Source organism: Neopsephotus bourkii, unplaced genomic scaffold (genome assembly GCF_033783945.1).
Source record: "Neopsephotus bourkii isolate Nb327-2 ecotype Australia unplaced genomic scaffold, CSIRO-AGI_Nbou_v1 NB_233, whole genome shotgun sequence".
NCBI classification, from domain to species: domain Eukaryota; kingdom Metazoa; phylum Chordata; class Aves; order Psittaciformes; family Psittacidae; genus Neopsephotus; species Neopsephotus bourkii.
Window position 1 is genome coordinate 1553876 of NW_026900743.1, and position 27910 is coordinate 1581785.

Sequence of the window (27910 nt, forward strand, 5' to 3'; positions counted from 1 at the left end):
TGCTATAATTGAAATATTTGCTTTCCTTCCCTCCTTCTCCCCATTCCTTTCTTGCTTTCTGATACCACAGGAACGGATTCCTAGAGAAAGAAGACAAAGACAGTCTGTTTTACAAAAGAAACCCAAGTCAGAGGATTTAAGGACTGAATGTGCTACCTGCAAAGGGACTGGAGACAATGAAAATCTAGTCAGGTAGGTTTGTTGCTCTGACTTTAAGAAATTAAAGTTCCATCTTCATCACTTTGTCATTTTGATTATAACAAAGAAGATGTGCGTAAAAAACCCGAACAAAACCAAAACAAACAAAAATTTATTTAGGGGAAACATTGCATTAAAAATATTGACTTGATTCACTTATTAACCTGCCAGACACGTTTACACTGTGAATTAAGATGTAAATAACCAAGATAATCTGTTTTTCTAAAAGAAGAGAAATAATTTTCTCTTTTCAGGGTGAATTGTCAATGTTTCGGAGCAAGTCAGAAAGATAAACCAGTAATTTAATGACATTAAAGCTACAGGAGCATCCTAAAAGTAATTAAATTAGCATCATTAACAATTTTATGAGCTGAAATGTGGATTATGAGGGATGTATGTTTTTAAAAACGTATTAACATACATCCATTAATCATGCATATTATTAAAGTGTTTCATAATCATGTTTCTTATCTGAAACAGAAGTAAAAAAATCTGTTGAAAGGTTTTTTAGTAGGTGCAGAAATCTAATTAAAGTGTAGAATAGCTGCCATTGAATAGCTACTGTTGATCGCAACTTCTGCTGACTCTGACTTTATAGCTAGCATTGTCGCCTCTTTGTGAAGATGTAGAAATTGCTCACAATTCTTTAAAGAAGAATACTGGAGCTTAGCAACCAGAAAGTGTATTTCAATTGAATCTACTGAGCTTTCATTAAAATGATCTCATAATAAGTTCAGATAAAAATAGTGTTATAGTTCGGTCCCCTGTGCTTCAACTAGACTTGTCTGGATAAGACCTCCTCTTTAGCTCAAGTGGAACTGTTGTTTTTAACTGGAGGGATGATTCCAAAATACATCTTTTAATTTCTTTCAAGAGGGTTATGAGAAAAGTCAGTCAATGATACATGTAAGCAATAGCTTTGGAATCAGTATGTGTCCCAGATACAGACGTCTTGTACTCAGAACAGCTGATTTTAGTATCAATTACAGCCTGTGATTTACTGAAGAAATTGATAAAATGTCAAGGGTTGTATGCCATATTGTATTTTTATTTCCAAATTGGAGGCAGAGTGCCTGTAGAAGCTCATCAGTAACTGTATGACTCTCATATATAGACAACCTACTTCTGCTAGGTACTCCTAGATCCTGCTCAGTACTAGACTTTGAAATAGAGACAGGATGTTAGAGTGATTGCTGATACAGTTACACTCATGAGAACTGATGGCAGCAGTTTTTAACTGCCCATGACAAGATAAAGGGCTTTCTTCAGCCCCATGGTGCACGAAAAATGAAAGATGCAGGAAGACCTTTTCATTGTGGGAAGGAATCCTGGGAACACCATGTAGTGTGCTTCACTGTGAAAAAGCTAGTGAATTAGTTTTCTTCTTCTAGCTTTTTCTAGAAGTGTTAAATACCACATTTGAGGACATAAAGGGTAAAATGAGAAAATGCCATGGATAACTGTGTATTTAAGTTGCAGTTAAAGAATATGGTAGGAAATTAGTGGTATGTCTTGTTTGCTACGTGAAAATATTTTAGTAGCAATTTAGATGAGCTCAAAATAAGCATACTACATGCCACAGTCCAATAACTTCTCTTATAAGCCATCCTTAGAATTGGGCTTGGAAATAGATAGTAATCCTGCATGGGAAGAGAGAGGAAATTCTTATGTTCCAGTCCTTTTTTCATAATTCTCTGATTATTTTTTTTCTTAATCTGTCGTATTTTCCATATTAGGTTTTTTTAATTTAATTCCAGATGTAAATAAAGCTTGCTTTTCTTTAGGTAATTCCTATAAATACCTGCAATTTTATTCAGGTTATTTGACCACTGCTGTGCAGGCTTATTTTTGATAATTGCAAAATGGTGCTAAAGTACTTAGTAAATTTGAATTATTTTAGTATCTTTTTTTATAATCTTCATGGGCCTTCTAGCTTTTTCTGCTGTGTATTTCCTCTGTCAGGGCTGGTTACATGACTCTCGAACAATCTGCTTTTAAAAATTTTAGGTTTTTCTAAACTATATGTGGTGCTCTCACTTTGGGGTTGCTAACTGAATAAGAGGAAGTTAAGCAATGATTGAAAAAGTGTAGTGTATAATAATGAATGTAGGATAAAACCATAGATTGTTCAGTTATTACTGTTTGACTAATGGCGATTCACTTTTTTTAGACTCCATTTTAAATTCTTCTGTGTAGCATTGGATGGCTGAGGGATTATTTGTTCTATGTGAGGTGTGTTTACAGAACCTGTTTTTTCATATAGTTTTAAATCTTTAAATAATTCCTTGTGAGAGAGTTTGAAAGTCTTCCTAAAAAAGTACATTACTTCTGATGAATGATGATGGTTCCTTAGTTGGCTGAAGTTTGCCTTGGTGACTACAGTTTTGTACCCAAAAAATGGTTAAATTGAGAATACCTTAACTTTAGCTTTGCTAAAATATATTGACACGTTCCCTGCTAATATTTGCCATATGTGTATCTTATAGACATGCAAAGACAGTACTTCTCAGTCACTGATGTCAGATTATATAGATAGACTGCTTCAGTAGAGTATCATGCTCTAGAACTGAAAGTTTAGGTTTTGTGGTTTTGTCCACAAAAAAGTATCAGTCTTGTGATCCTTTTTGTGATACTTTTCAATTTTATATTTGTTTTTAGAATTCGCAGTTAATTTACTTTATAAATTCCTTTCTATACATCTGTGTAAGTTTTATTGAACTTAATACGTTTGAAATTTTTAACTTTTACGAGATTAGTGAATGGTAGTGTCAAGATTTACAAATGAGACGACCAGTGAAAAGTTAATTGAATAAACTTACTCAAATGAGGCGAATTCTGATCTGTATCACTCTAAATGACAGTAAGGAAGCTGTATCTGTAATTCAGGTCTGGATTTTGAATAACTTTTTACTCAAATGAACTCTAATTGAGTTTTGAGAGGAATAATAGCAAAATATGGAGGGGTTTTCATATTTTAAGTTTGATGCAGATAGATTTGATTTAAGGCATGGAGACACGACACTTCTTTTTTTTGATAAAAGAGATAAGTGTTCATTGAAAGGAGTCATAATATGTGCTTGAAATTAAAGTATTGTAGAGCCAGAGGGTACGTATAACAACGTACTGCTAGATCTTAAGGAGTAATCAGATATTGAAAATATTTGCTTGAGATTGAAGACCTCTTTTGAAACACAGGAGTTTCTAAAGCTTGATGTGAAAGATAAATTTTCTAATAAACTTGGAAAATAATTTTGAAGGATAAATTGTTTTTAGAGGTGATCTCCACTGTTTGGTTTAGAAAACGTTTAGGTAATGATGCTTTTCATTCTTTTTGTCAATCTTTAAGTTGTGTATAGTTTAGACATTTTATAGGTTTCCTGAGTGCTTTATTACTGTCTTGCATTTGCATGAGTCGCTAATAAATTAAGAAAATATCTCCCTTGTAGCTCCCTCTAGAACTTAACCATATTTAGTAGAAACTTGGATAAGGAAGCATATTTCAGGTGGCTCAATGTGAATAGTTCAGCTAGCTCTCCATCTTGCCCCATACTCCAGAGTAAGTGACAGAGTGACTGTACACAAGAAGTGGATCTAGCACAGTATTACTGTCTATTCCATTTTGCTAAAAGAAAAAAATCCGGATTAACTGGGTGTTTTATATTAATATGTAGAATAAGGTGGGTTTTTTTAAAGAAGCATACACAGTCTAATCTAGGTCAAAATCTCGCTAGGGAAGACTTTTGAATGGCTTCACTTTTTTAGAAGTGGCCATTTCCCAAAAAATAATCCAGCCCTCACAACTGCTGCTATTAAAAAGTATTATCCCTTCAGTCACTGGCTTTAAGACATCCCTGGGTAATATTTAGGAATATAGTGAATTATATAAAATTGATAATCTCAATACTAGATTTGAAAACAGCAGAATAAAATTAGAATATAGTTTACGTATGGGGCAAAATCATATTTGACCAGGTTAAAGATATCTCTGAAAAAGCACTGCATTTCTTCATCCCACAGTTTAAAGCACAAGTGTATTGTAATAAATTCTTGTATAGTTTCATGTATTGAATTTTTATGCTTCGTTGTCAGTTAAGTTAAAATGTCCTATTTTGATTGATCTATAGCAACTGAGGCAAAATTATTCAGCATTACAGAGAAGGTAAAAAATACTTAAGTCATGTATTTGAAAGAGTATAGAGAAAAATTTTTTTTAAAGATCTGAATGCTGCATATAAACTATTAAAAAATGTAAAGAAATTGTTAAGCATGTATGTTACTTTTAGGGCGCATGTTTACTAGGAAATAAGCTACATGTGGGAGTATTTGTTTTTCCCAATATACTTAGTTGTATGTTTCAAGCAATTGTAATACTCTCTGTATGCAGTGTCTCTCGTTCTATCAAGGCAAGCCTTAAGGGGGAAGGTGAAGAGTAGGAAGGGAAAAAGAAAAAAACATATGCAGTGTTATTATGTACTACAAAAAAAAAACCAAAACAACAAAACAAAACTCTCAAGTAAAATTGAGTCTTGGCATAACTTTGAGTCATCAAATCATACTATAACTGAAAATCTTTAAAATGTATGCAGCATTTGTAATTCTGGTACAACAAATGTATGTATCAAATTTAGGTTGATAATTTAGACTGTATAAAGGATTGAGTCCTTAGCTACAAAAAGTGATCTACTTTAATTCTGGCTTTGACAGAAAACGCGTTCTAATCAGGCTTTTCTGAATTCTCTGGAAATTTTCTCTCTGAAACTGAATCGCCATATTCCTCAGATGAGTTCGTCTTGTATAGGTTCATCTTTGCATTTGTATTTCTTATATTTCATTCAGAGGTGCATTTCACCCTTCAAGTTAAAGATTTCTTCCTTATCTGTTAGCTGCTAGTTTTGAAGCTCTGTGTGAGCTGAAGTTTATTCCAGAATGAGTGCATTAATTATGAATTACTTTAAATGCACTGCAACAAAGTTAACAATCCATCTTAGTAATTGAAAGCCCATGATTTACGGCTGTTTCAAAAGTTTAAGGCTGCTAATGTTGAGATTAATCACAAGGAAAATGTTACTTAATTCAGACACAACTTGCAACAATCTCATGTTTTACAGGGGATTACAAATGCATTATTTTATTGAAATGAGCTACTTGAATGAAAGGAAACTTACCATTCAGGTGTGTAGTTTATTTCTGCCATATAGTTTATAGGGATTAATTCTGCACATTAGTTTTTCCAATTGCTTAAGTTACCTGTTAGATAATTTTATCTGTCATTTTACCTTATTTTATTGCCTTCTAAAAAGTGATTCTTTTTATGCTAGATAGAAGGATAATACATATAATGACATGCACATTTTTGTTGATGGGATTTTATTCAAACTGAATTACTTATGCTGTATTGCATTTTACTGTTACATGCCACAGATTTTTCAGTAAATTCACATGCTAGGGCAGATATTCCAAAAAACACTGCAGGCATTGTGAAGCTCTCTTGTGGAGTACCTGTAAGTCAGGTGTAGGTCTGGTAGCAAGACTCCCAGTGTTTGTCGAGAAGCAGAGTGCAAGGCATCTCTGCATCTGGGTTACCCAGCTACGTAAATCTGCAAATGCCTGGAACATTTGAAGTCGTACTGCAAAAAGTCCATGGCAGGCTCCGGAATTTTCTGTTTATTAGCAACCAGTCTATTTATCTGGTACCTAAAGGATTTCTTTAGTATATTTACCTGTTACTTTCCTGAAATGAGACAGCAGAATCTGAGCTGAAGCCCACATTATTTTTTTTTTCTCCTGATTTGTGGTTAACTCTCATGGAAATTGAAGCTATCTAAAGAGCAGAAGCTCAGGTCTTTGAAAACTGATTTTGTGTTCCATCTCTGATTTGATTCTTAGTTCCTTCAAGATCATACAGTATTATCTTAAGAGTTAATCTGCATAGGAGTGACCCAAACAAGACATTTTGTAGATGTTGCCACGATTAAAAGAGCTGTTTCTATTCAGTTCTGCATTATCTCAGAATGAGGAAGCCAGGTGCACAAGACCATCTTACATTATTTTTATGTAAAGCTTAGATTTGAGCCTCCATTTTGAAAAAGAGAGCAAAATTGCATGGAAGGTTACTCTGCCTACCAGTGCTTTCTGGTCAAGGGCAGACATAGCAAAGGGTGATATTTGTTTGGGTTTTTTGTTATTTTTGGTTTTTTCCCCTCTGGGGAACAGGTAGAATGTACGTGATTATTTTTTTTTATATATGTTTTTTAATATAATGGCATTTCCCGTTGAAATACTGTGAAGAAGTGTAGTTTTTCAAAGGAGATCTTTTTATGATTGTAGACCAATGACTGTCAAGCTCTTGTATGCTGGGCTTTAATCTGTAGAACCTTTGTGAACAGTAGAAGTTTATGAACTCTTCAGGTACAAGTGTAAGTCTGCTGATCTGAAAAGCTTGTGTACCAATGTCATAAACTTTAGGAGTCTGTAACTAGATGACCACTTGTAAATAAGTGATCTGATTGGTGATTTTTAAAAAATATAGTTCTCTTCTTCAGTTACAGCTGCTTGGGAAGTTTGTCCTGCAATCATGGATGTGTATGTTATAACTTGAAAATATGTTCAGAACTTGTCATCTATTCCCAAACCAGCTGTGAATTTCAGTTTTATGTATTACTTTCCTGGCTGCCTTAGGAAATACATACATCAGAGACCTTTGCACTTTTTTGTCTTCTGTAACTCCTAGGATTTGGAATAATTAATAAGAAAGTATAATGCAGATGATGTCCTAGTTATCTCTTCTGTAAGTAATGAGTGAGGTTTTTTTTTTTTTATAAAGCTGTCATTGAGCGTGGTGCATCTTCAGAAGATTAAAATAACTTGAATGAAACAAGGTGCAGGGAAATGAAATCACAGTACCTGTGATGATGGAGGAAAGATGATGTATCAAATTGTTTCCCAGTCTGTTTGCCAGTAATAGGTTATGGCTGCAAAACTATCTGTTTTCATGGGGTTAGTAGCTCCTTACTTATGTGGTCATTCTCAGTAATTTTTTTTTCCAGCATCAAACTTGTATCAGATCATTCAATTCACTTGGTGTTTAAATGTGTCAGATACTCCATCATTCTGGCCAAACTGCTTCAGTCACTTTCAGTGCAGCAAGGTTATCACATCAGAGCATTTCATAATACAGGATATTCAGAAAACAAATGTCACATTCTTTATCAGTTCAGTTGTGTTATATCATTAAGCTGAGCTATTGCTACAGTGCTGTGAAACTGAAATTTATACTTACGAAATTTATAATCTGAGAATGTTCATGTTCAGGTACTAAAGTAATGTGGTGGAAGACCACAGCAGGACACAGTAGCCATTTGAATGCTATGTTGCAGCATCACTTTTGGCTTGTCACAATTAGTATCAAGTGGGCATCTGTGCAGTCAGTTTTCTGAACTAAGTATCTGTCCACAAAGCTGTAATGTGTATTATGGACTATTTCAGCAAGAAATCTTAATATGCAAAATAGTGATGCATACTGTTACACATGTGGGTTTTTTTCCTCATTTTTGTTGCTGCTGACCAATGCTTTTACAATTTTTGATCTGTAGTTAATCTGTATAGCATTTTGATAATGGGAAGTCTGAGGCTTGGGTGCAAAACTGCGTATACACTATTCAAAACAAATTTTATCTTGGTGCAATGTGAGTGTGTTTTATATTACCAAAGGAGCTTATATATGAAAAGCAGTTAGATAATCAGTAAGCTTAAGGATTTTGAGTCAATTTTTGCAGCATTGACCAGAATTATTCTTCACATGATTAAAATGGAGCGTAGCACCATTTTCATTAATAAATCAGTGGATCAGAGTTGCCTGCAATTGGTTACTGATTTGGGTCTAAATCAAGAATTTTGCATATGGCAGTATTACATAAGGGGCTATAGATAATCTACATGTATATGAACTATTGCTATTTTTAGTTTGATAGTTCAGTTGCCTAAGATATTGCAGTGCTACTTACCTGAGAACATACTTTTAAAAACATAAACTGAAAAATAATTTAATAAAACACCAATAAAACCCTGCTGTCATAATGCTTCTTCAGTATTATATTTAGTAATGATTGCTTTTTTTTTGCAGTATATACTACAGGAAGTTGAGTTCTATTATTGAACTTTATTTTGAGATAGCTGAAATAATTGGGTGTATAATAGTATTTAGATAATTTGAGAATGGTGAAATTTAGTATTAATCATTTTACAGAATGGGTTTTTTATGGGAAAGGGTTAGAGTTGTACATTTTATTTGTTGTTACTGTTAAGTCAGCATAGTGCTGACATCCACTAGATTTTTCATTTTGTCTACTGTCACTGTTACTTTAGCTCTCTATTGGTGTGGTTATTGAAATTACAGATTGGATAACCTAAAGTTTGGTGGTTTTTTTTTTCCTGTAAGCAAAACTTAGGAATTTATAAAATAGAATTATATGGTTTTCATTTATTTTTCTGCCTTATAATTTTATTTTCTTTGACATAATTGTTATTTTATTTTGATTATTTTGGGGGTTTGGATGTTTGTCATGTATACCATATCCAAGGCTAAAATAAGGTTTTGCTTTGCCTTGCAAACTGGATTCTCCTTTGCAACAGTTGAGATTGCTATTATTACTTCTGCTTTGTGTGATTCCTTTACATTTTCATCTCAATGAAATTAAATCTGATTTGCTTCAGGCCATTCAAAATGCCTAAGACAAGATTCCTTATCAAGGCAGGAATTCAGTATCCCTGAATGGTTAAGGTAGTACTTAATTACCCCTTGAATGAATTTTTGAATCTTGCTGTTTGTCTTAAAGTGTCTTTTTTTTTTTTAAATTTTATATTAATTATATTAATTTTATATTTTCGTTTGGACAAATGTTTTTTGGGTACTGTTGTCTTGTGGAGATGAGAAGCACACAATTTTACGAATTTGCCATGCTGTCTTGACTCAAGTTACAGCTAAATTTTAAGCCTTTCTGACTTCATCTTGAGAAGGCTTAGTAACTTCCCTTAGTTTTGAGACGGTGTGGAAAGGATATGCAAGAGAAAAAAAGAGAAGTGTATGTTTTCTTCCAGAATATCTAAAAGTTTTTAGCAGAAAGTAATATAGGTCTGTTTCCTTTTTCATATCACTGATTGTAACAATGCAAAGGTCAAGTGTAAATTAATTTTCAGTTGATTAACTGGCTGAACTGATTCTTCACCACTCGTCCGCCCAGTTGTCAAACTCGATAATGCTGTCGTATTTCATGTGTATTTACTATTGAGGAACATGAACAATATGTCCCTCTGATTCTGACTTTGAGATCTGATGTGATGCCATATTAGGAAATATACAGTAAAGTATAAGATGACATTGGAATATGGTGCAGTAACTGACTTTTACCATTGCAGTTAAACACAGTAATTATTCTAAATCATAGCATCACTTTCAGCTGGATACCTACTGAAATCACTGCACTGTGGTTTCCTGAAAATGCCACAATCCTTCAACTGCCAAATTAAGCCTAGGGAGAACAACCATCAGTAGTGCCTGCACAGTTATGTAGAGGGATGAGCTCTGAACCAAGTGAAAAGATGTTCTGGAAGAACAGTAACCTTTCGCATGATGTGCACATTTTCCATTACATTTCTGACACAAAATGCTATGAAATGATTTAATGGTGACATTTTGTTTTGCTGACATTCCCTTTTCTTACTGAAAAGAAACAAAAGTTAGGTTAAGAAAGTGGAGGAAGGGTGGCCAAGCATTTGAATTCTACTAGAGAAATCTGTTATCTTTTGAAGGCAAAACCAAAGCCATTCTAGATAAACATAGTTTCTGACATAGGATTTGGGTCTGGGGGAAGGGAAAGGTATGTATTGTCAGCATCAACATTGAACACCTTCTTCTGTAAGGTTAATTTATATTGTTGCTTTGCAGTAATTGGACACCAAATATGATAATTCAGTAAAGTATCCTTTCTAATCAGCTAACACAGGCACATCAGCTATACAGCACAGCACACTTATTTTTGCTTGTCATTCTTGATCTGTATTACTAGAAACGATTGCAGAAAGGAGCAAAGCATGAGCAGATGTAGTACACTGAAAGGTCAGCACTTGTCACTTGGAAAAGGATACATTTTTATGGAGTGAGAAAACAGAAATGCTGCCCACTGATGGCATACAGGAGCTTTTCTGCATCTGAAATAATGTAAAAACACTTGGGCAGAAAAATTGCTTGTCTTAAGTGTGGTTCATGCATCCTTTGGCAGTTTTCGATTCCCTGTTTCAGAACTGATGAAAAGCCTTGCTTGTTTCTAGCACAGTATAGAAGTTTTATCTTTGAAAACCATAGCTTTTGCTTTTGTTTTCTTAAGGATGTATGAAGTTTTCTTGGCACCTCATTTATTTTATCCTTCTGCCATCCATTTCTAATTTGTTGGATGATGGTTGATGTCATTGTAAGTCACTCTTTTTCCCTGAGGGAACATCTGAATATGAATAAAATATTTTAGTTTGAAGTCACTGGAAATAAGCATAGAGTTTCATTTGTGTAGTAACTTACTTGAGAGAAAATATATATGTATTAAAACATGTTTGCTGTCACATTATTTGTTACTTGGCTGAGAAGGCATGCGGGCTTTGAGAAATTCAAAATAATTTTAAGTTCTGGGCAGAGAACCTCCGTTTGTTGTAATTTAAGTTTTTTGTAGCTAAAAGCGAATACAGACTAGTATATCCTTACTCTTCCTGAAAGCTAATGTGCACAACTGGGTTTTAAGTGTTTGATGTGTCTTAGGAAAACTGTGTGGCATCTGTTTGCACCTTCAGGACTTTAGGAAAGCTTCAGCATCCCATATGTGCTAAAGCACTTATGGTGAGGTTTTTTTGTTTTGAGAGAAAGCGGAAATTGTAGTGATAGCCAAAGGTGAATATGGTACCGATACTTAAAGTTGAAGAACTGCTTAGTTTTAGCTTAAATAGCTGGAAATAAATGCAAGTATAATTCAGCTGTAGTAGTGGACTGATAGCTAACTTAATAAATTCTAAAAAATGGTGTTCTAATAAAGTCTAAAAAAATTGTAAAAATCCTAATGACAGTAACCCAAATGATACAGTTTGTTGACATTTATTTGACCATAATGTATTAATAATAATTTCAGAGCTGTTTCTTACAAAAGGCTATTAAAAATGAAATAGATGTGATGAAATTGTTTTGGCAGCCTTTAGCTGTTTGCTAACAATTTAATACAGCAATAAAAGCTAGCAATAGCAGCACCAAAAGTGCATAGGAGCAACTTGATTGTAATTTGGTAATACTGTATGAATAAAAATACATACTTCAGAGTAAACTGCAGCCAAGGTTTATCCTTGGATTTAAAGACCTCATAAATTTGAAGAGCTTTCTAAAGTGTTCTTGTTACTAAACGTCAGAGACAAATTATGCCTGGTGCTGATGTTGCTACCAAGGGAAATGGAGGAGAGGAAATAAATCTTCTATTATGTAAGTGTGCCTGTAGTAAGGCTTTCCAGGCCTCAAATGGAAGTCTCTGTGGACCCTGTGGTATGGGCTGCTTATTTAAGTATTCCCATCTCTGCTGAGCAATCCAGGTGAATAAAATGTAAGAGTATGGATGAGACTGCTGCCTGTATTTTTGCATCTAATGGAGAGCACGGTGATTAGCATAAACACAGTTTTGTGGTTTATACCTGGTGAAAGGCAATTAAATAAAAACAAACAAAAAAAAGTCATCTTTAAACTGTCTTTGTGAAATTGTGAAGTCCACTGAGATGGTGAATTTCCTTTGTAGGGCTGTTTTAGAGGTAACGGAGTCTGTATTCGTTTGCTGTCCTTTAACTTGTATGTAAAAATTTAGAGTACCTGAGGTGGGATGTGGAAAAATGTTCTGAAAGTATGTTTTACTATAAATGCTTATTGAACTAGACATTAAGTAGGTGCAACAGAATACATAGCTGGTTTAATTGGCAAGAATCTGTGTAAGTCCAGAGCAACCCACATCATCATTTTTTTTATACATTTAGGATATTTAAATTATATTTCTGTTCAAATTAATTATACTTTTTAAAGTATTTTGGGGAAAAGGTGAAAATATGGGAGTGATGCTCAAGGGGGAGTGTTTAGGAAACTGAGGAAAGAAAATGAGACGAAAGAAGGGGTAGCTAGGCAGAGAGAATGAGAACAAGTAATACATAGAGGAGAAATCAGCTTTCAAATTCTGTAAACCTCAAAGTAGTGGACTAGAAAGAATCTAGTCTAGAAACTGTTAGGAACGTAACTTCCTGACAGTGTATATTTTGCATTACCATTTGATGATGCAGAAACTGAGAAAAGGAAAGTTGATTTGAGGATGGAACAAAATGTGACCAGAAAATTGGCACTTAAAAAGAATAGTTGATTTTTTAAGATGTTCAGAAAGAATAACAAATGGGATTCAGTTAACGGCGTGAGAAATTGTGCCAGGGATAGCCTTATTTATAAATCTCTTTGCTTCAGTATTGAAGACCATTTTGTAATAATTGACAGGAAAAGAGAGCAACTCCTAGATTTTTCCAGCTTGATGAAGACTGAAAACTACCTGTCTGTGGAGGGATGTTAAGAAAAGCACTTGAGGAGAAAACACTTAAAATGTCATTTTTTAAAACCAAAAGTAGTATCTGTTAAGATTTTGTTCTCATGAGTAAAAATAGTAGTGCTAGTTTTAGTAGTCCAGTTGTGTGATGTGAATCAATCCAGTAATATTTAACTGAAGTTTTTTTCCATTTTTGAGAGATTGTGCAAGCACTGTTATGGAAAAAGTGGGGAAAGCAGCAGTATAGTATCTTAAAATGCAGAGCAGATGAAAAGAAAAAAAAATAGTGTTACTTTGTAACCAGTCTGAGTAAAAAATTGTTTAAATTTACATAAAAACAGCCTTTTGTCTGCTGGTACCTACTGACAGTTCTTTTAATAACACTTGCTGTGAAAAAGAGATAAGAAAACCAGCGGGCTTTTAAAACTCCAGTGGTAATCTTAGTTTTTCACATTAAAGAACAATAAGTAAACGGCAGGAGTTTAATTTTCTTCAGTTCTGAAAGGCTTTTCTGAACCACTTCTGCTTTTATCAAAAGCAGAATCACAGAATAGAGTTTGGAGGAGACCTCTAGGGCTGGTCTAGTCCCCAGCCCCCTAACTCAAAACAAGATCAGATAGAGCATATTACTCACAGCAATGTCTTACTGGGTTTTGAGTATCTCCATGGAGGGAGTCTCTGTAGCCTCTCTGGGCAGTTTGTTCCTCCTCATAGTAAAAAAAAAAAAAAAAAGGATTCTTCTTATGATTAAAAAAATAAATCCTTTATTTCGGTTTTTGCCTATTGCCTCTTATCCTTTCACTGGAACACTAAGAAATATGTTTTCTCAACCCAGCTCTCTCAGCTTCTTTTTGTATGACACATACTCCAGCCCCTTAATCATTTTCACTGGATTCGTGTCTATAACTCCATTATGGTTTTTGTACTGGAAAGCCAAGAATTGGACACAGTGCTCGAGGGGTAGTTTCACCAGTGCTGAGTTTAGGAATAAAGCATATTTATTGTCCATAGAAGTAAACTATTAAAAATTTTGGTTTGTTATAAAAGAAACATTTTCCTGTAGTCAATATATAGTGAGTTATTGAGAATAGTACTTAAGGATGAGAAAGTATTTCAGTTATTTTGTTTATTTAATCCATGTCTTTGGAAAACTGTGTCACAGTTGTAGTTTGTAATTGTAGTTTAAAAGGTTACTTTGTTGAGCAACATACGAGAGAACCACCAGTGCTAATGCTTACAGTTTTCCACTGAACGTTTTATGTCTTGGTGGAAGGCTCCACTATGTAAGTTAAGGTAAGACATCCCAGTTCCAGCCCTTTCCTCTGCCTTCTTTGAAAAGTGACTTTTCAAAATGCATTTCAAAATTCAGTGCATTAGAATATCATTCCATCTAGCGATAGCTTTCAGTGAGCACCTGTCAAACTGCCTTAAAAGAGCTGCATCATCTAACATAGCAGTGGACTGAGAGACACACACAGAAACTCCCAAAACTCAACTGTGAAGGGCTGTTTGCCAATTCTTTTCAACCCCAGAAAATTATAAATGTTATAGCTAAAACTCGTCATTGTTTCTTTGCTACAGAGAAGAAGTGCTAGGAGTGAATGTCTAGCAGTGTTACACTAGAGGGATGTCCTTTTCCCAAGGGACAGAGAATGTGAGGACAGGAGATTTGTCACTCTAAATTATCACCTTTGGTGGGTAGTGCTGTAGCCTACAAGGTGGGGTTGTGGGTGCAGGTTTTACAGATGCTAAGAGTTAAGATCTCCCCCTTCATTCAAAACAAAAGTGGGGAATACACAAGCTGGCTTTCTGAGGAGTGGCAGAAGACTACTAACCGTAAGGTTTTGTCTGATGCAGGTTGTAGTTCCTTGAAGACTTGAACTGTTTGCGTGAACTAGCCATTAATTTCTAAGCTATACCAAAACCACTTTGGCCTCTTCTTCACCTTGTAGATAGTATCTCGTAACTGTGTATAGACTCTTGATAAGTATATCTGCACACGTGTGTGTATTTGGAGTAGTCAGTGTATGATTTCAAACAGTGTTAAGCACATGCTATGTTCCGGTTTACTGTCATTTCCTCCAGATTCTTCTCTGAAAGAAAATGACACCTTAAAAAAGAAATTTGCCATTGCTGGGTATTTGTAAACTTTGCCTTTTGTGGAAAAGGAAACATGCATTGATTTTATAGTATATAATACTTGAAACTTCAATATTTTTCTTTTTTTCAGTTGGTCCTCTTACCATAGAAAACACATGAAATTATATTATTAAAAGACCTGATACTTTTATTTTGAAACTTACTTTATTTTTAAACTTTATAGCAGCACCCCCTCCCTAACATATACACATATAGGCCTTTAAGAAGAGAAGTGAACCGAAGTCTTTGATCAGTTAATTGAGTTTTGGCAAAGATCTCCTATTCTTTCCCAAGGACAAAGACTAAATATATCTATGTCAGTTCGATGAAATCTGGAAAATTGGAAGCCTTTAAGAATATTGGGAGTGGAATACTTTCCTCATAACTAGCAGAGTCATAGTACAGCAGTTTTTAGATCTTTTGTCATCTGAGCTTTGAGTTGCTTATCCCTGCCTTGGAGCACTAAGTTGCTGCAGGACTTGGGGGGAAATTGAGAACAAAATGGTCAACAGTGGTGTCAGTGACTGGTGATTTGAAGTCTGTTTGATTCAAATGGAGATTGGACAAGTGCTACACTAGACAAGAAGAACAAAATGAGGCATTGAATTTGGGCAAGTGTGTAACTCTCCTGGGTCACTTCACTTGTTTGTCATTCACAGGGAGGTACGAGCAGAATGTACATAACTCAAGAATACATAATTGCATATTCACTTCTGGTAAGGACTAGTATGTTGCTAGGCTAAGCTTTATTATGAGCATCATACACATAGTATGAATGCAGATGTCTAATGAATCTGCTGGTCAGGCAGTCATTGTTAAGGGGAAGATGTTTCAGGTTCTGTTGTTCCTAGATCAGGCTAGTCCTGATCTTGCTGAATGTCATCTTCAGATTCTCCACTGTATTCTCAGGGGTTCTAATTTCTGTGTCACTTTTTTGTTGGGTAGTTTCTTTTTTTCTTGAGTCATTAGTGCATACCATTTCAAATCAACAGACACAACAATTTTTTTTACTTATCTAGCAGAGTTTGGCTTTCTCCTGTATTACATCTTGTTTTCCTCCATAAAGCTAAGCCAAAGTTATGCAGATTGCTGTATGAACAGGGCCTTGGGTTAGACGGAGAAACCCTTGAGCTGTGGTCGTCTGGGCAAAAAAACTGGGAGTTGCAGCCAAGTATGGAGATTGGTGGGACTGAGACTGGTAAGCTGGAGAAGGACCTGAGTTTGGGTGGTAAATGTGCAGAAACAGTATTGAGAGACAGTCTTAAGCTCATGTGGAGAGGCAGCAAAATACAGACTTTGCAAGCTCCAGGACTTGAAAGAGGAAAGTCAGGCATGTGAGAGAAAGACAATGGAAGAAGAAAACTGTGGATGGTAGTCAGAAGGGGAGAAATACTGAAACTGTTTAAAGAGCCATGGACAGAGAGTTGTGGATAGGAAGCCTCTGTGGACAGGAGAGGTTTGCTATGGTTAAGTCAGTGAAGCTGAGAGGGGAAGTGACTGGAAAATGGTATCTTAGTAAACTTTCAGCTACTGTAATGGTACAGTGGGAGAGGATGTTTATTTATTATGGTCGTGAAATGTCTCTGATACTGACCTGTTATTTTGAAAATACATGGATAGAAGACCTTTATGATCCCCAATCATTATTCAAGGTGTTTTGATGGGTTTTTTCTTTTCCTCTTTGCTTCCTGGTGGTATATTTGAGCATCAGCATGTGCAGTGTCATAGGCGATGAACTGTTCTTTAAAACAGCAATCTGTCCAATTCGCTTACAAGTTGAGAGGCAGAGAACACAAGCTAGGCAAAGAGGCCTCTAAGGTGCTTGTTTATGTTTATATACCTCACTCTATGGTACACATAAATATCTAAGTACAATAAATAGGTGAAGGCTGGTTCTGCTGAATTTTTTTTACTGATTAATGAAAATATTAGTAAAGCTATCTGAAAAAGTGTCAATTTAAAAGTATGAACAGCAAGCAATAACAAAAAAACTAGTGCTAAACCATAATTAGCATTGCTGATATGATTATGGTTACAGTGTATTAATTTTGCATACTTAGAAACACTTCATTCTAAAAGGAGAAAAATACTGGGTTTATGACTTAACTAATCAAGTATGTATTGATTATTAATCCTCCAGGGTTTTTTGGCTGAAATTCGTTGTTTAAGTTTTTATATATTTTCTTTGATGTTGCATGCTATCATTCATCTGTCTTGACCATTTAATTAAAAATATATAAAATAGTTAAGTCCTCATTTGGAATACTTCAATTTTTCTCTGTTCTCTAGAAAAAGTGGGAAAGGAGAGAGCTGAGAAATAAGTAATCACAGTCAGAGATTCAAGCACTTTGCAATTTTCTTGAAATATAATTCTTTGACAACTTTGTATCTGTCATTTTTACCTTTTGTATGTCTGTCATTCCAGTGAGTCGGTACATTCACATTCTGAGGTGGTTTTATTTTTTTCTTGAGGGGACAAAAATAGTGAAAAGGAATAGGGAGGGGACATTTCAGGATGACCATGAACATGAAAAAGGCAAAAAGCCTAATCTACTCTTTGTAGTTCTGAAATCATGCAGAATGCTGTACAGTCTTTTATTTCATCTTTTTCTTCCCAAATTCATGTTCTGAAGATATATATATATATATATGTGCATTGTTTGAAATGCATTTAAGCCTGTTACTAATTGCTTTTAAAAGTGGTTTCATTTCTGCCTGGACTAAATGCTGAGTTTGTTGACGTGTTGCAGAAGGAACTGTACACTGCGGAGCAGATCTGGCTGAAAGTGCCCAACAAGAGCAGTAACAAAAGTTTAGGAAACTGGTAAACTTAAAAAAATAATTACCTTACACGCAGCATGGCATAGGATAAGGCATCATTTCACCCTATTGGTTTGTTTTGCTTTAGTTTTATTTCATGAAGATTTTAGTGCCAAGATATAGTGGGAGTATATATTACAAATAAAGTATTCTTTTCCTGCCTAAAGAAGTTACTGCATCTTTTGATTCAGTTGAAACAAACCATGCTTCATGCTTTATCTACACTATGTTGGTGTACTGCTGAAAGTAATCAATAATACAGTTAAATGGTAATGGCATTGTGGAAAATCTGCAAAACCTTTCTTGACGTCCATTTTTGTTAAAATGAAATAATTTTTGAGAGCCCTTTTTTATATTATTTGAGAAATAAACATGGTACAGTGTAGATCACAGTGGGTTTATTTATTTTTTTTAGTTCTCTTGGAAATTATTTATGTGATACTTAGCATAAAGTTCCTCGAATAGAGCATCTTCTCATTATACTTTTATCAAACTTTTGGCATTGTCTTGGATGCTATTAATAGATTTTTCTTTATCATAGAACTGATCTTTGTCACTGCTTTTGAGATCCATCTGTGTATGATACCTGAATTTTATTTACATGCCCACTTTCAGCCATGGCATAGAACAACCATGTTGTAAGAACTGTTGTTCTAAATACTTTGTCTGAATTCCAAAAATGTTGTGTGAGGCTTTTTGTATATAGCTCAATTATGATACAAATGTAAATATATCTGTTGTTTATACATATTGGTTAACTTCAGGCTTCATTTGAAAAAACTGTCACTAAATATTGCATGTTCCAGAACTTGTTTGAAAAGGGAACGTAATTCCTGCTTTTGTATACTTCAGATTTATTCTATTCTGAGTGCTTTTACACCTAGAAAACTGTCATTTTTGATGTAGAGTTTTAAAAATTAAGACTGAAAATAAATTGTGAAATTATAATGGAATATATGAAATATTTGCCTTATAAGTTAAGCAAATATATTTTGAAGCACATCTTCCCAGCTTTTCTATATCTATCATTCAGTTTGAAAAACTTTCTGGCCTTTACAAAAAGGTGATCCAGTGTTAACGTGCATTTTAAAAATACAGGGATGTGTATGTACTGTGCAAGTGAATTCATTATATTTTCCATGCTTTTCTTTTCTGACTTGTGTTTACAAACAAAATTAAATGTATCTGGGAGCTTTTTACTTAGGCCATTTCATGCATAAAAAAAATTATTGTGGGGTTGTAAATATTCACAAATAATACCAGTTTTATGTTTTGGGGGGTTTTGGGGGTTGCTTGGTGTTCTTTTGTTTTGTTGTTTGTTTTTTTTTTTATGTCTGCAAATATGCTTTAGATATGCTCACAGTTATACAACTTACCCCTATAACTTTCCTGACTTTTATTTGGTTTGTAGTATCTAGGTTTCTGTAGAATATAAAATCACCTTCCAATCAAAAAAGAGAGCCTTTATTGTGTCAAATACTACTGAATTTTAGGATGGCATCAGGGTCTAAATATTTTACTATTTATGCACAAGAAGGATGATTATAAATCTTGGACAGCACTTAGAAATCTAGCAAATTTTGGATTGGAGCTTTACTGTCCAGTTTGTCAGCCACCTTTCCTAATTTAGTGTTGTTCTGAAAGGTGCAGAGGTTATCATTATAATAATTACTTAATGAATTCTGTTAGCCCCAAAATCACCCCCCGTGGTGCTTTCTCTGTTGTTGAACACCATCTAGATCTCAAGCTATTGTCTGCTTTTTGAGTCCAGCTGGCTTTTAACCCATTCATCCAGCCTTGTACTTAAGATAGTAAGGAAAGTGCTCTAGGGGACTGCTTGAAAAACCTTATGCTGAATACATTTCAGTATGTAACCACCACTGCTTTTTCCTGTTCCACATAGCCAGTCATTTCATCATGTTAATTTCAAACATGAACAACTCATCTATCCTTGTTAATCTTGGCTGAATGCTCTGGATAGCTTTCTTGTCCTTCCTGTGTTTGAAAATGGATCCTGAGGGATCATGCTCCTTGATCATTTGCAGGGCAGGGGTGATGCAGCCTGTGATTTCTAAGTCCTACTTACTACCTTTTTCTAATGGGCATGTCTTGAATCTTAAAGATGGACTTACTATTTTTCAGTTGTCAGACTTGCTTTGGTTGTCATGATATTTCTTAGATCTTACACAGGAGCCCGACTGAGGTAACAAGCATCCCTTTCAGACCTGTTGGATAATCCCCATGGATTGGAATATGTTGAAATGTAGTAGCCCCTGACTTCTTGCTTTCATGCTGTTGGCTGTCCTTCTCTTTCCCATGTCTCACTGCTGGAGGTCTGAGAGCAAGTTTTCACTGTGTGCACTGAGGCATTGAGCACAAAGATCTCAAGCATCAAAGACATCATCCCTTTCTGTGTTACCAGTTGAAATCCAGTCTGTATTTTCTCTGAAATCCCTTTCACTGCTAACATTTTCATAGAATTCCTTTCTGTTTCTCATTGGATCCGTCTGGGGTTTTGCCTTCTCAAATTTACTGCCATTCATTTTGCACATTTAGTTCAGTAAAAAGCTTCTTGCTTAATCATACAGACGTTCTTCTGGTGTTCCTCATCTGTACAATGGGGTGAGGTGTTTCTCTGAGCTCTGAGTAAATTTTACATGAAAAATCATCCCTCTGTCTCACTTGATAACCTTCCCTTTCACAACAGCCACCTGCAGGGTTCTGCCTAGCTTTTCCTTTGACAAGCCAAGGTTTCCTCTTGCAAAGCCATGCTGCAGCTTTTTATAGTCTTTGTTATGAAGTAGTAAATTATGTTGTAATTTTAAAACCGTAGCAGTGATGAAAGACTGTACTTATACCTCCCTTTGTTCTCTGGACACGATGTTCCCATACATAATAAAGTTTCAGTAGTGTCATTAATCTTCTCAATGTAAATTATAAATAAAACCTGATGTTAATTGATTTCTGTATCAGCAACAGCATTGCAGATTTTGATCTGGGCTCTGGTACACAGCAGCTTGGTTCCACATGATGCTTGTAGAGGCTTGAATGGCTTGTAGTAGAACTGTTACAGTTTTAAGATTTCTAGGAGTGAGAGTTTTGGGAGATAAAAACATTTCTTGAACAAGAAATTACTTTTAAAATGAAGAAAAAAATACTTATCTGTTAGCTCTGAATCTGTGTTTTGTAATGAGCAGACTAATACAATTACATGAAGCTTGTTACCTACAGCAGGAAAGCTCACACTTACTAGACATGTGCTTGATAGAGCAGCTAAGCGGGAAACCACTGGGCCTACTTTGGCTTGTTTTGTGGTGCTCTGATAGTCCTGCTTAGGTTTTAACATTTTGAAGTCACACAGGAGATTCTGAATGTTTCACAGATGCCAATAAACTTATCAATAAGTGATGGCTAACTTGGTGGCTTGGGCCTGCAATTTCATTAAGAGCAGCATGAAAACCATGCAGTCCAGTGGCTTTGCAACTCATTTAGACCCTGGTGGCGACTGCTGAGTTTTAAAACGTAGACATTGGAGTGAAATTTAGATTTTTTCTATTTAGAACACATCAATCCCCAGGGTTAAGGAGCCAACCCACCCAAATTACTTCCTCTGCTTTTCTGTAAGGAATAAACAGTAATAGTGATGACAACAGCAAACAACTTTCGGGTTGATTCGAAAGACTCCTCTATTAATATTTTTATGTCAAGTCTACCTCATAATCTAACTCATTAAAATATCTCACAGTGTATCCTAATAATACCCACAATAATAAGCAATCAAAGCCAGTTCTGTATTTGAAAGAAGTTTAGATTTTTATTTCCAGTAAAAGATTTGATCTCAGAGATTAATGGTGTGTTAGTGTATTTATACAGTAGTTAAGAAGTACACAGTTCTCCTGCAGTGAGTTGTAGTACAATAAAATAAATCATGTAATATATGAAATTTAAACATTTTTCCTGAGGTTGTGCTGTTGACTTACTTTACTGATAGATTAAGTTTTAATTAGACACAGTTCATGCAAGAGAGAATTTTTCTGGGAAGATACACCATAAACTATTATCATTAACAGAATACAAAGCCCCTTCAGCCTGCTCTGGAATAAGGCAAAGTGTTTGATGCTGAGGGCCTGGCTGTGGTTTTTCTGCAGCTGTTTCAGTGGGCATGCCTGGAGTGCATGCTGCTTCAGAGGAGCCTGAGTGTTCCTGAAACTGTAGATACCTTAATTCTTAAAACTTCGACATACATAGATTAGACATGAACTGAATTGCAGGAGAACTCATGTCATCTTTTGTGATGCAGGAAGTTGGGAAGGGATTGAAGGACTGGCAGTTGATTTTTAGCTCCATTTTCATTGCTAGTTGTGTTTTCTGAGGAAAGTTTTGTCTTTAAGCCAGCTAGTCATGTTCAGCTGGTAAAGCATGTTTTGTGTGCACAGCCAGCCTGTGGTTAAGGTTGAGTGAGTGAAGGCCAGCTTAGCTGACTTGCCAGCTATGTACTGCTGGCAACATCTATTGCCACATTGTGATTCAGCTATAGTCTCATTACCATATAATGCTGATTACACTGTTCATCAATCTTCAGTTAGCCAAATGTCTGAGAAGGATCACTTCCTGATGAGGGACAAAATAATTCAAGTTGAAAAAGTTGTTCTGAGCTTGAAGAAAATATCTTTATTGAATAGTACACTGACACATGTAAATCACTTGATATCTGAGGTGCACATCAGTGTCAGAGTTCCCGGTAGTTCTGATGAAATGTAAACAAGGTGTCCATCGTTTAGCAGTGCATCAACCTACATGAGCAGGATCCATGGATAGTGGCCCAGTTGTCTCCCTTCAAGGCTTTGTTAAGTCCCTGTCTATACCACAGGATTTTTATGTTTAAAAACTAAATTTAACTGTGAAGTTCCTACTTGTACACCTCTTTTCTGTTAAAACTAGTGTAAACCAAACTTGCATGGGAAGATACTATTTCATATATATCTGTGCTTATAAATTATTGTGCTCATTGCAAACCAAGCAGTTTTGTTTTTTTTTTTATTTTGAATGCATCTAAGTACTCAACTGTAAATAAGTACAATCTGTTACACGGTAGATCACATGATATTGTGCAGTTGGGATTTAAAATTAGTTATGTAGTGTCATGACTTTGTGTTATTCAAACCCTAACTGAGTATTTTTGGTTAATAATGATAAATATGTTTTCTAACAGCCTATTTTTGCATAATGAATATGCTAGCAGTCACAAGTTTTGGTTGAATTCATGGTTTGACATTCAGTTGAGTATACCTTTTCTTACAGTGAGTACGGAGATGAAACTTAAAAATGCTCTCCATATATGCTCGTTCAAAATAATAGCAGGAGGAAGAAAAGAGTTTTGCTTTGAGTGGTAAAGGATAGTCACTCCTTGCACTTGCACACTGAATCAGATAGAGACAGCTGCAGAGGGAAGATATGCATTGCAGAAACTAGATCAATTGGATTCAGTCACATCCAAATGAAATTACATCACTCAATAAGCTTCCTTTCAAGTTACTGAAATCTTCCTGGCCCAAATTTCTCTTGTCAAGTTACTGAGTTTTGCCAGTGATTAAAGTATCTTGAAATTGCTTCGATAACATCAAGGACCTTGTTGTGACAAGGTCTGTAAATGCAGTCTCTTTTAAGAGAAAGCTGGGTTTCATGTAGCGTATTGGGTGTATTGACTGAAATTTTTTTTCATCGGTTCTCAGATGCTTCTATTCACAAAGAAAGTGCAGAATGAAGGAAAATGACATTTTTATTACTGAATGAAACCATTTCACATACGTGAAAACATTATTTAATCTTTTGTATAGGATATGTCTGTTCTTTAGGGCTTTGAAATAGATTGAAAATGTGTTCTTATTTTGAAGTGGACGTAGTAGTACTTGGAGAACAGAATTCTGTAAATCACGACTACTATTAGTCTTATTTGTTTACCTCAAGTCAACATGTTTGTGCAGTGATCAGCTCTGTGCTGCTATTTATGCTCCAGTGTTCTAGTTATTGAAACGAAGCAGAGCTTTTCTATTCAGGTGGTACCTCAGATGCTGTGCTATTTTGTCCTGCAGATAACTTTTTGCAGGCTAATCAGTGTGTATATTAGCACATAGAAATCTGTAACCGTTCAGGAAGCATTTGTTAATATTTAAAACTTGATCAATACTGAGAATAATTGAAGTAATTAACAGTGTCTAGAAGACACATTGATCATCATTGGTTTAGGGGTCTGGTTTGTTGGGGTTTTTTTTCCCCCACTAAAGAGCTCTGTAACTCTTATCAATTTAATGGAGCTGTGGGTACACATTAATTCCTGGGATCAAGAGGTATATCTTTAGCAGCCTGAATTTTAAAAATGCCTATTACTTATATCACCTCCAGATGGTTTGGTGTTTATTGCAGATACGGTTCCTTGCCTTCTAAAATTGGTCTCTGTCAGCACTTCCTCTATAATTAAATACTCCTTTTTTCCTCTCTCTCATTACCATCTTACCTTATTACAGTTTTTCCCAAATACCTCTTCAGGCTTGACAGACTTACCTGGTGGGAGAGTCCTAATGTTTCAGAATTGGTAAGGTATACTGAAGCAGCTTCCTACCTTCAGACCTTTGAAGATAAACTGAGCTTACATTATGGTTGCAAATGTAGTTTACTTGTGCCCACTCAACAGCCAGAGCCATTATTCTCACATTGGTACTTAACCTGATGAAAGCAAGTATTAATTAAGGTGGCTAAAAATGAACAAGGATCAAAACTACTGACACAAGCATTATGTTTATCTGGAATTTGTACTTTTCAGTAACTGATACACAAATAGAAAGGACCTTTGGCAATTCCAGTAGAAAGTATTGAAATAATTTGTGGGGTTTCTTGAGCTGTAAATTCTTTTGAAAGGGAAATTTGCACATATTTGTGCACACACACACACACACAATATTTGCATAACTGAAGAAGCAGATTCCAGCCGGGTGTGGCTAAGGAGGAGAATGAGAGACATTGGTGTGTTTTTTTCCCTTTGTACTAAAACTTGAAGGAAAGTGTTTTCATTGTTATCTTAGTCCTGGAATGAAAGAAAGCACTGGGAAAGAGGAACTCTTCTAAAGGGCCAAATATGCAATTGAGAACCTTCCTGCTGAAAGCATCTGTTACGGTATTACCCATGATGCTTTTTTTTTTTCCATCTGATACTTGTTCCATCTGCTGGTGAGAAGGGAAGGCTGTGCAGTTTCGCTCACTGTCCTCATTTCAGGTATTTTGTGTTCAGTAAATCTTTTTTCTGATAAGGCTGAAAATGCTAGTTCAGCTATTGCAGGCAGCCCTGGGTACAGCAGTCACTAGAAATCAGAGTGGATGTGTAGGAATGGGAGCAGTTCTTTGGATGAAGGAGGGCTGGGAAATGATATGTAAGGGTAGGAGAAAAGCAAAAACAGAGAATAGAACAGGAGAAATGTCCTCAATGTGGGAGGTCCCAGGAAAAATTTTCTGTAAGTAATTCCCCAGAATCAGTAGTCATGTTTGTGGGCTACAAGCTTAAAAAAAAACCCTATTATATTTACATTCCTTTCTCTTTTACCAGTCTGGCTGGTTAGAACTGTGTTTAGACACTCACTAGTGATTCCTTAACTAAATAATACTTCAGAGATGAGAGGGGTGAAGATAACCCTGAATCATGTAAAATAAATGATGTCAAGTCAAATTTTAAAAACAGTAGCAATGGAAAAGGTGTCCAACCATTTAAAAAGTAAATTCCCTTTGAAGTATTGGTAACTATTATTGATGCCTGTGTTATTACAGCATTACCTGGAACGTTATAAAAAATCAGCATCTTGGCTTTGCTCTTTAACTACAATTTTCCCCTGTGAGCCTTGTTTATCTTATTACTTTGATTTGTGAGCTTATTGTTAAAATGTAACTATTTTCTTAGTTCAGCTATGAAGTTTTTTCATGTATTTAAAAAATTTACATACATATAATTTTCATATACAAATGATATATAAATATAAATTTATATAAATGCAATCATGATATGCATATACTTATATGGATATTTATATACACACGCTCATTTTGAGAAACAGAAATCAAAACTTGTATTAAAAGTATGGATTGCTGTATTCATATCCAAGCCTTGCTTAGCCCAGCTAGAACATAGCCCATCACATTATGATGACCTAACTCCAATAGTACATTTGCAGCTACTCATACTGTGGCTGAGAGGATAGAGGTGGCAGAAAGACCTTGAGCTTATCTCAGATTGTTTGCTGATGCTACCCTTCATGTTTGTGCACTTCAGTGTGCCCTCATGTCACACTCACCCACTCCGAGGTGATGAGAACAAAATCAGTTGTACTTGCTAAGGGAAGGTGACTGTAATAAGACTACTATTAAAAGTATTTCTGTTTTACAGCTCAGCTTTTCCTCTGTTTTCGTCAGTATTGGAGTGTAGAATTACAGTTCAGGACACCAGAATTAAAATTCTAGTTTTGTCCTAACTAAGAGATGAAGTGGGGATTTACATACCCTACCTCCCTGCTGTCCCTCTAATTCTTAGTCTCAAAATCCCCACATTCAAAATTAGTTTGCAATGTACGTGCGGCAACACCACAGCTGCTGTTGATCAGATTGTTATTAGTTTTATTTTATTAAAGTGTGACAGCAGTTTAGAATTATTTTTTATTTACAATTCTACTTTAGCACATTTGAAGGAAGAAAACAAAACAAATGCACTGGGGACTTAATATAGGTATTTCCTCAAAACCTGACGTGTTATGCCAGCACAGCTTTAAAAACAACGTGGATTATTCTTCTACTTAAAATCTCGCACTGTATCTGTTACATTAATTTGCTGTGTTGCAAATAGTTTTAGAGTTGAAATGTAGAGAATCAGCGCTTTAAAATCATATTAACTTAAAAAAAAATTCTTGAAAAGTATGTCTGCAAGTGTTGAGGCAGGAAATACAAGTAGGAAAAAAACCTGTGAAAGCTTTTGAATTATTGCGTCAAAGACAGTTTCAGAAGTGACTAAAGATTTCTATGTACTGAATTACTACATTGCATTACGAAAGAAACTCTCTCTTACATAATGCTTCCTAAATCCTAAGACTTACTTTCTTTCAAATGCTATTTTATAAAGCAAGCACCCATGTTGTTTGTGCTTGTCATGTAGTCAAGTCCCATAGCTGCATTTGTGTGGTATTCAAATCTGAGGAAAATGCTAGCTTCACAGTCAAGGCCACTTGTCATAAATTGTTACCTTTATGATTAAACAAAGAAAAAAATTATCTTCTCTGTCTTATGGTGGACTGCTTTTGTTCTTTGAGCTGTACTGAGAATAAGTTAAAAGGATGCTGTACTTAATTAAGTTTAATGATTTGGCACTTAGAGACTCCTGGAAGTTTGGTATGTCTTAACCTGTTTGTATCTGAGCATACACATTGCTTGAATTTAGTGTGATGTTAAAATGTTTCATGAAACAGAGCAGAGTTGCTATGATCTTTCAATGTTAATATGTTTTTCTTATCACTTTACTGTGTAGATATCCTTCATGAGACACAACTCTGCCACAACTCATCCTCGGAGGCAATCGTGGAAACCTTTTATAATATGATTTTTAAATGTGGATAAAGCTCTCGATAGAGTACCTAAAGTAAAGGAGAACAGCTACCTTGTCGCTACTATAAGCTCATGACAAAAAGTTGAGTTTGCTTGTCAGGCTTGGATAGAATGTAATTGATTGGTTTGTTGTTTGGACTGACAAGGTAGTTAATTTGCCTGCGATTTTTTGCACTAATCAGGAACATTTCGTATGTGCATTGTTGAAAAATCCCGGATAAATGTCTTGTCAGAATTGTCCTATTAAAGTAATGTCTTTTTCCCCTGTGCTTCGTTGGCAAATGATGTTATACAATGCTTGGATTCACTGAAGAGTGACAGAAGCCTGTGGGACTTAAATATTGTGCATTCCTCTATGGTGATACCGAATGAAATAAGCAATGGTTTGCCATCCACTGCCACTCTACTTACATGTGGTTTAATAAGAACATTTCTATATAGAACATCATGTTGTACATAGACCTCGCTGTAAAAAAGATTGTTTCCTAAAAAAAAATATCTGTTCATTCATAATGAGACTTGTA

General features: G+C 35.2%; 1 protein-coding gene and 1 long non-coding RNA gene across 3 annotated transcripts in view; one reads left to right on the forward strand and one right to left on the reverse strand.

The window, feature by feature from the left end:
* PHF14 (PHD finger protein 14) overlaps window positions 1-27910 on the forward strand; it is a 163086-nt gene that overhangs the window by 65165 nt on the left and 70011 nt on the right. For both annotated transcript variants that reach the window (XM_061344711.1, XM_061344710.1), the window contains exon 16: window positions 71-192. In XM_061344711.1, the coding sequence (XP_061200695.1) occupies window positions 71-192 (122 nt within the window). The remainder of the gene's footprint in view (window positions 1-70; window positions 193-27910) is intronic.
* Window positions 52-27447, reverse strand: LOC133207625 (uncharacterized). Its single transcript, XR_009724095.1, has 2 exons — window positions 27326-27447; window positions 52-206 (listed from the first exon to the last, which is right to left on the reverse strand). It is a non-coding gene; the product is annotated as an uncharacterized LOC133207625 (long non-coding RNA).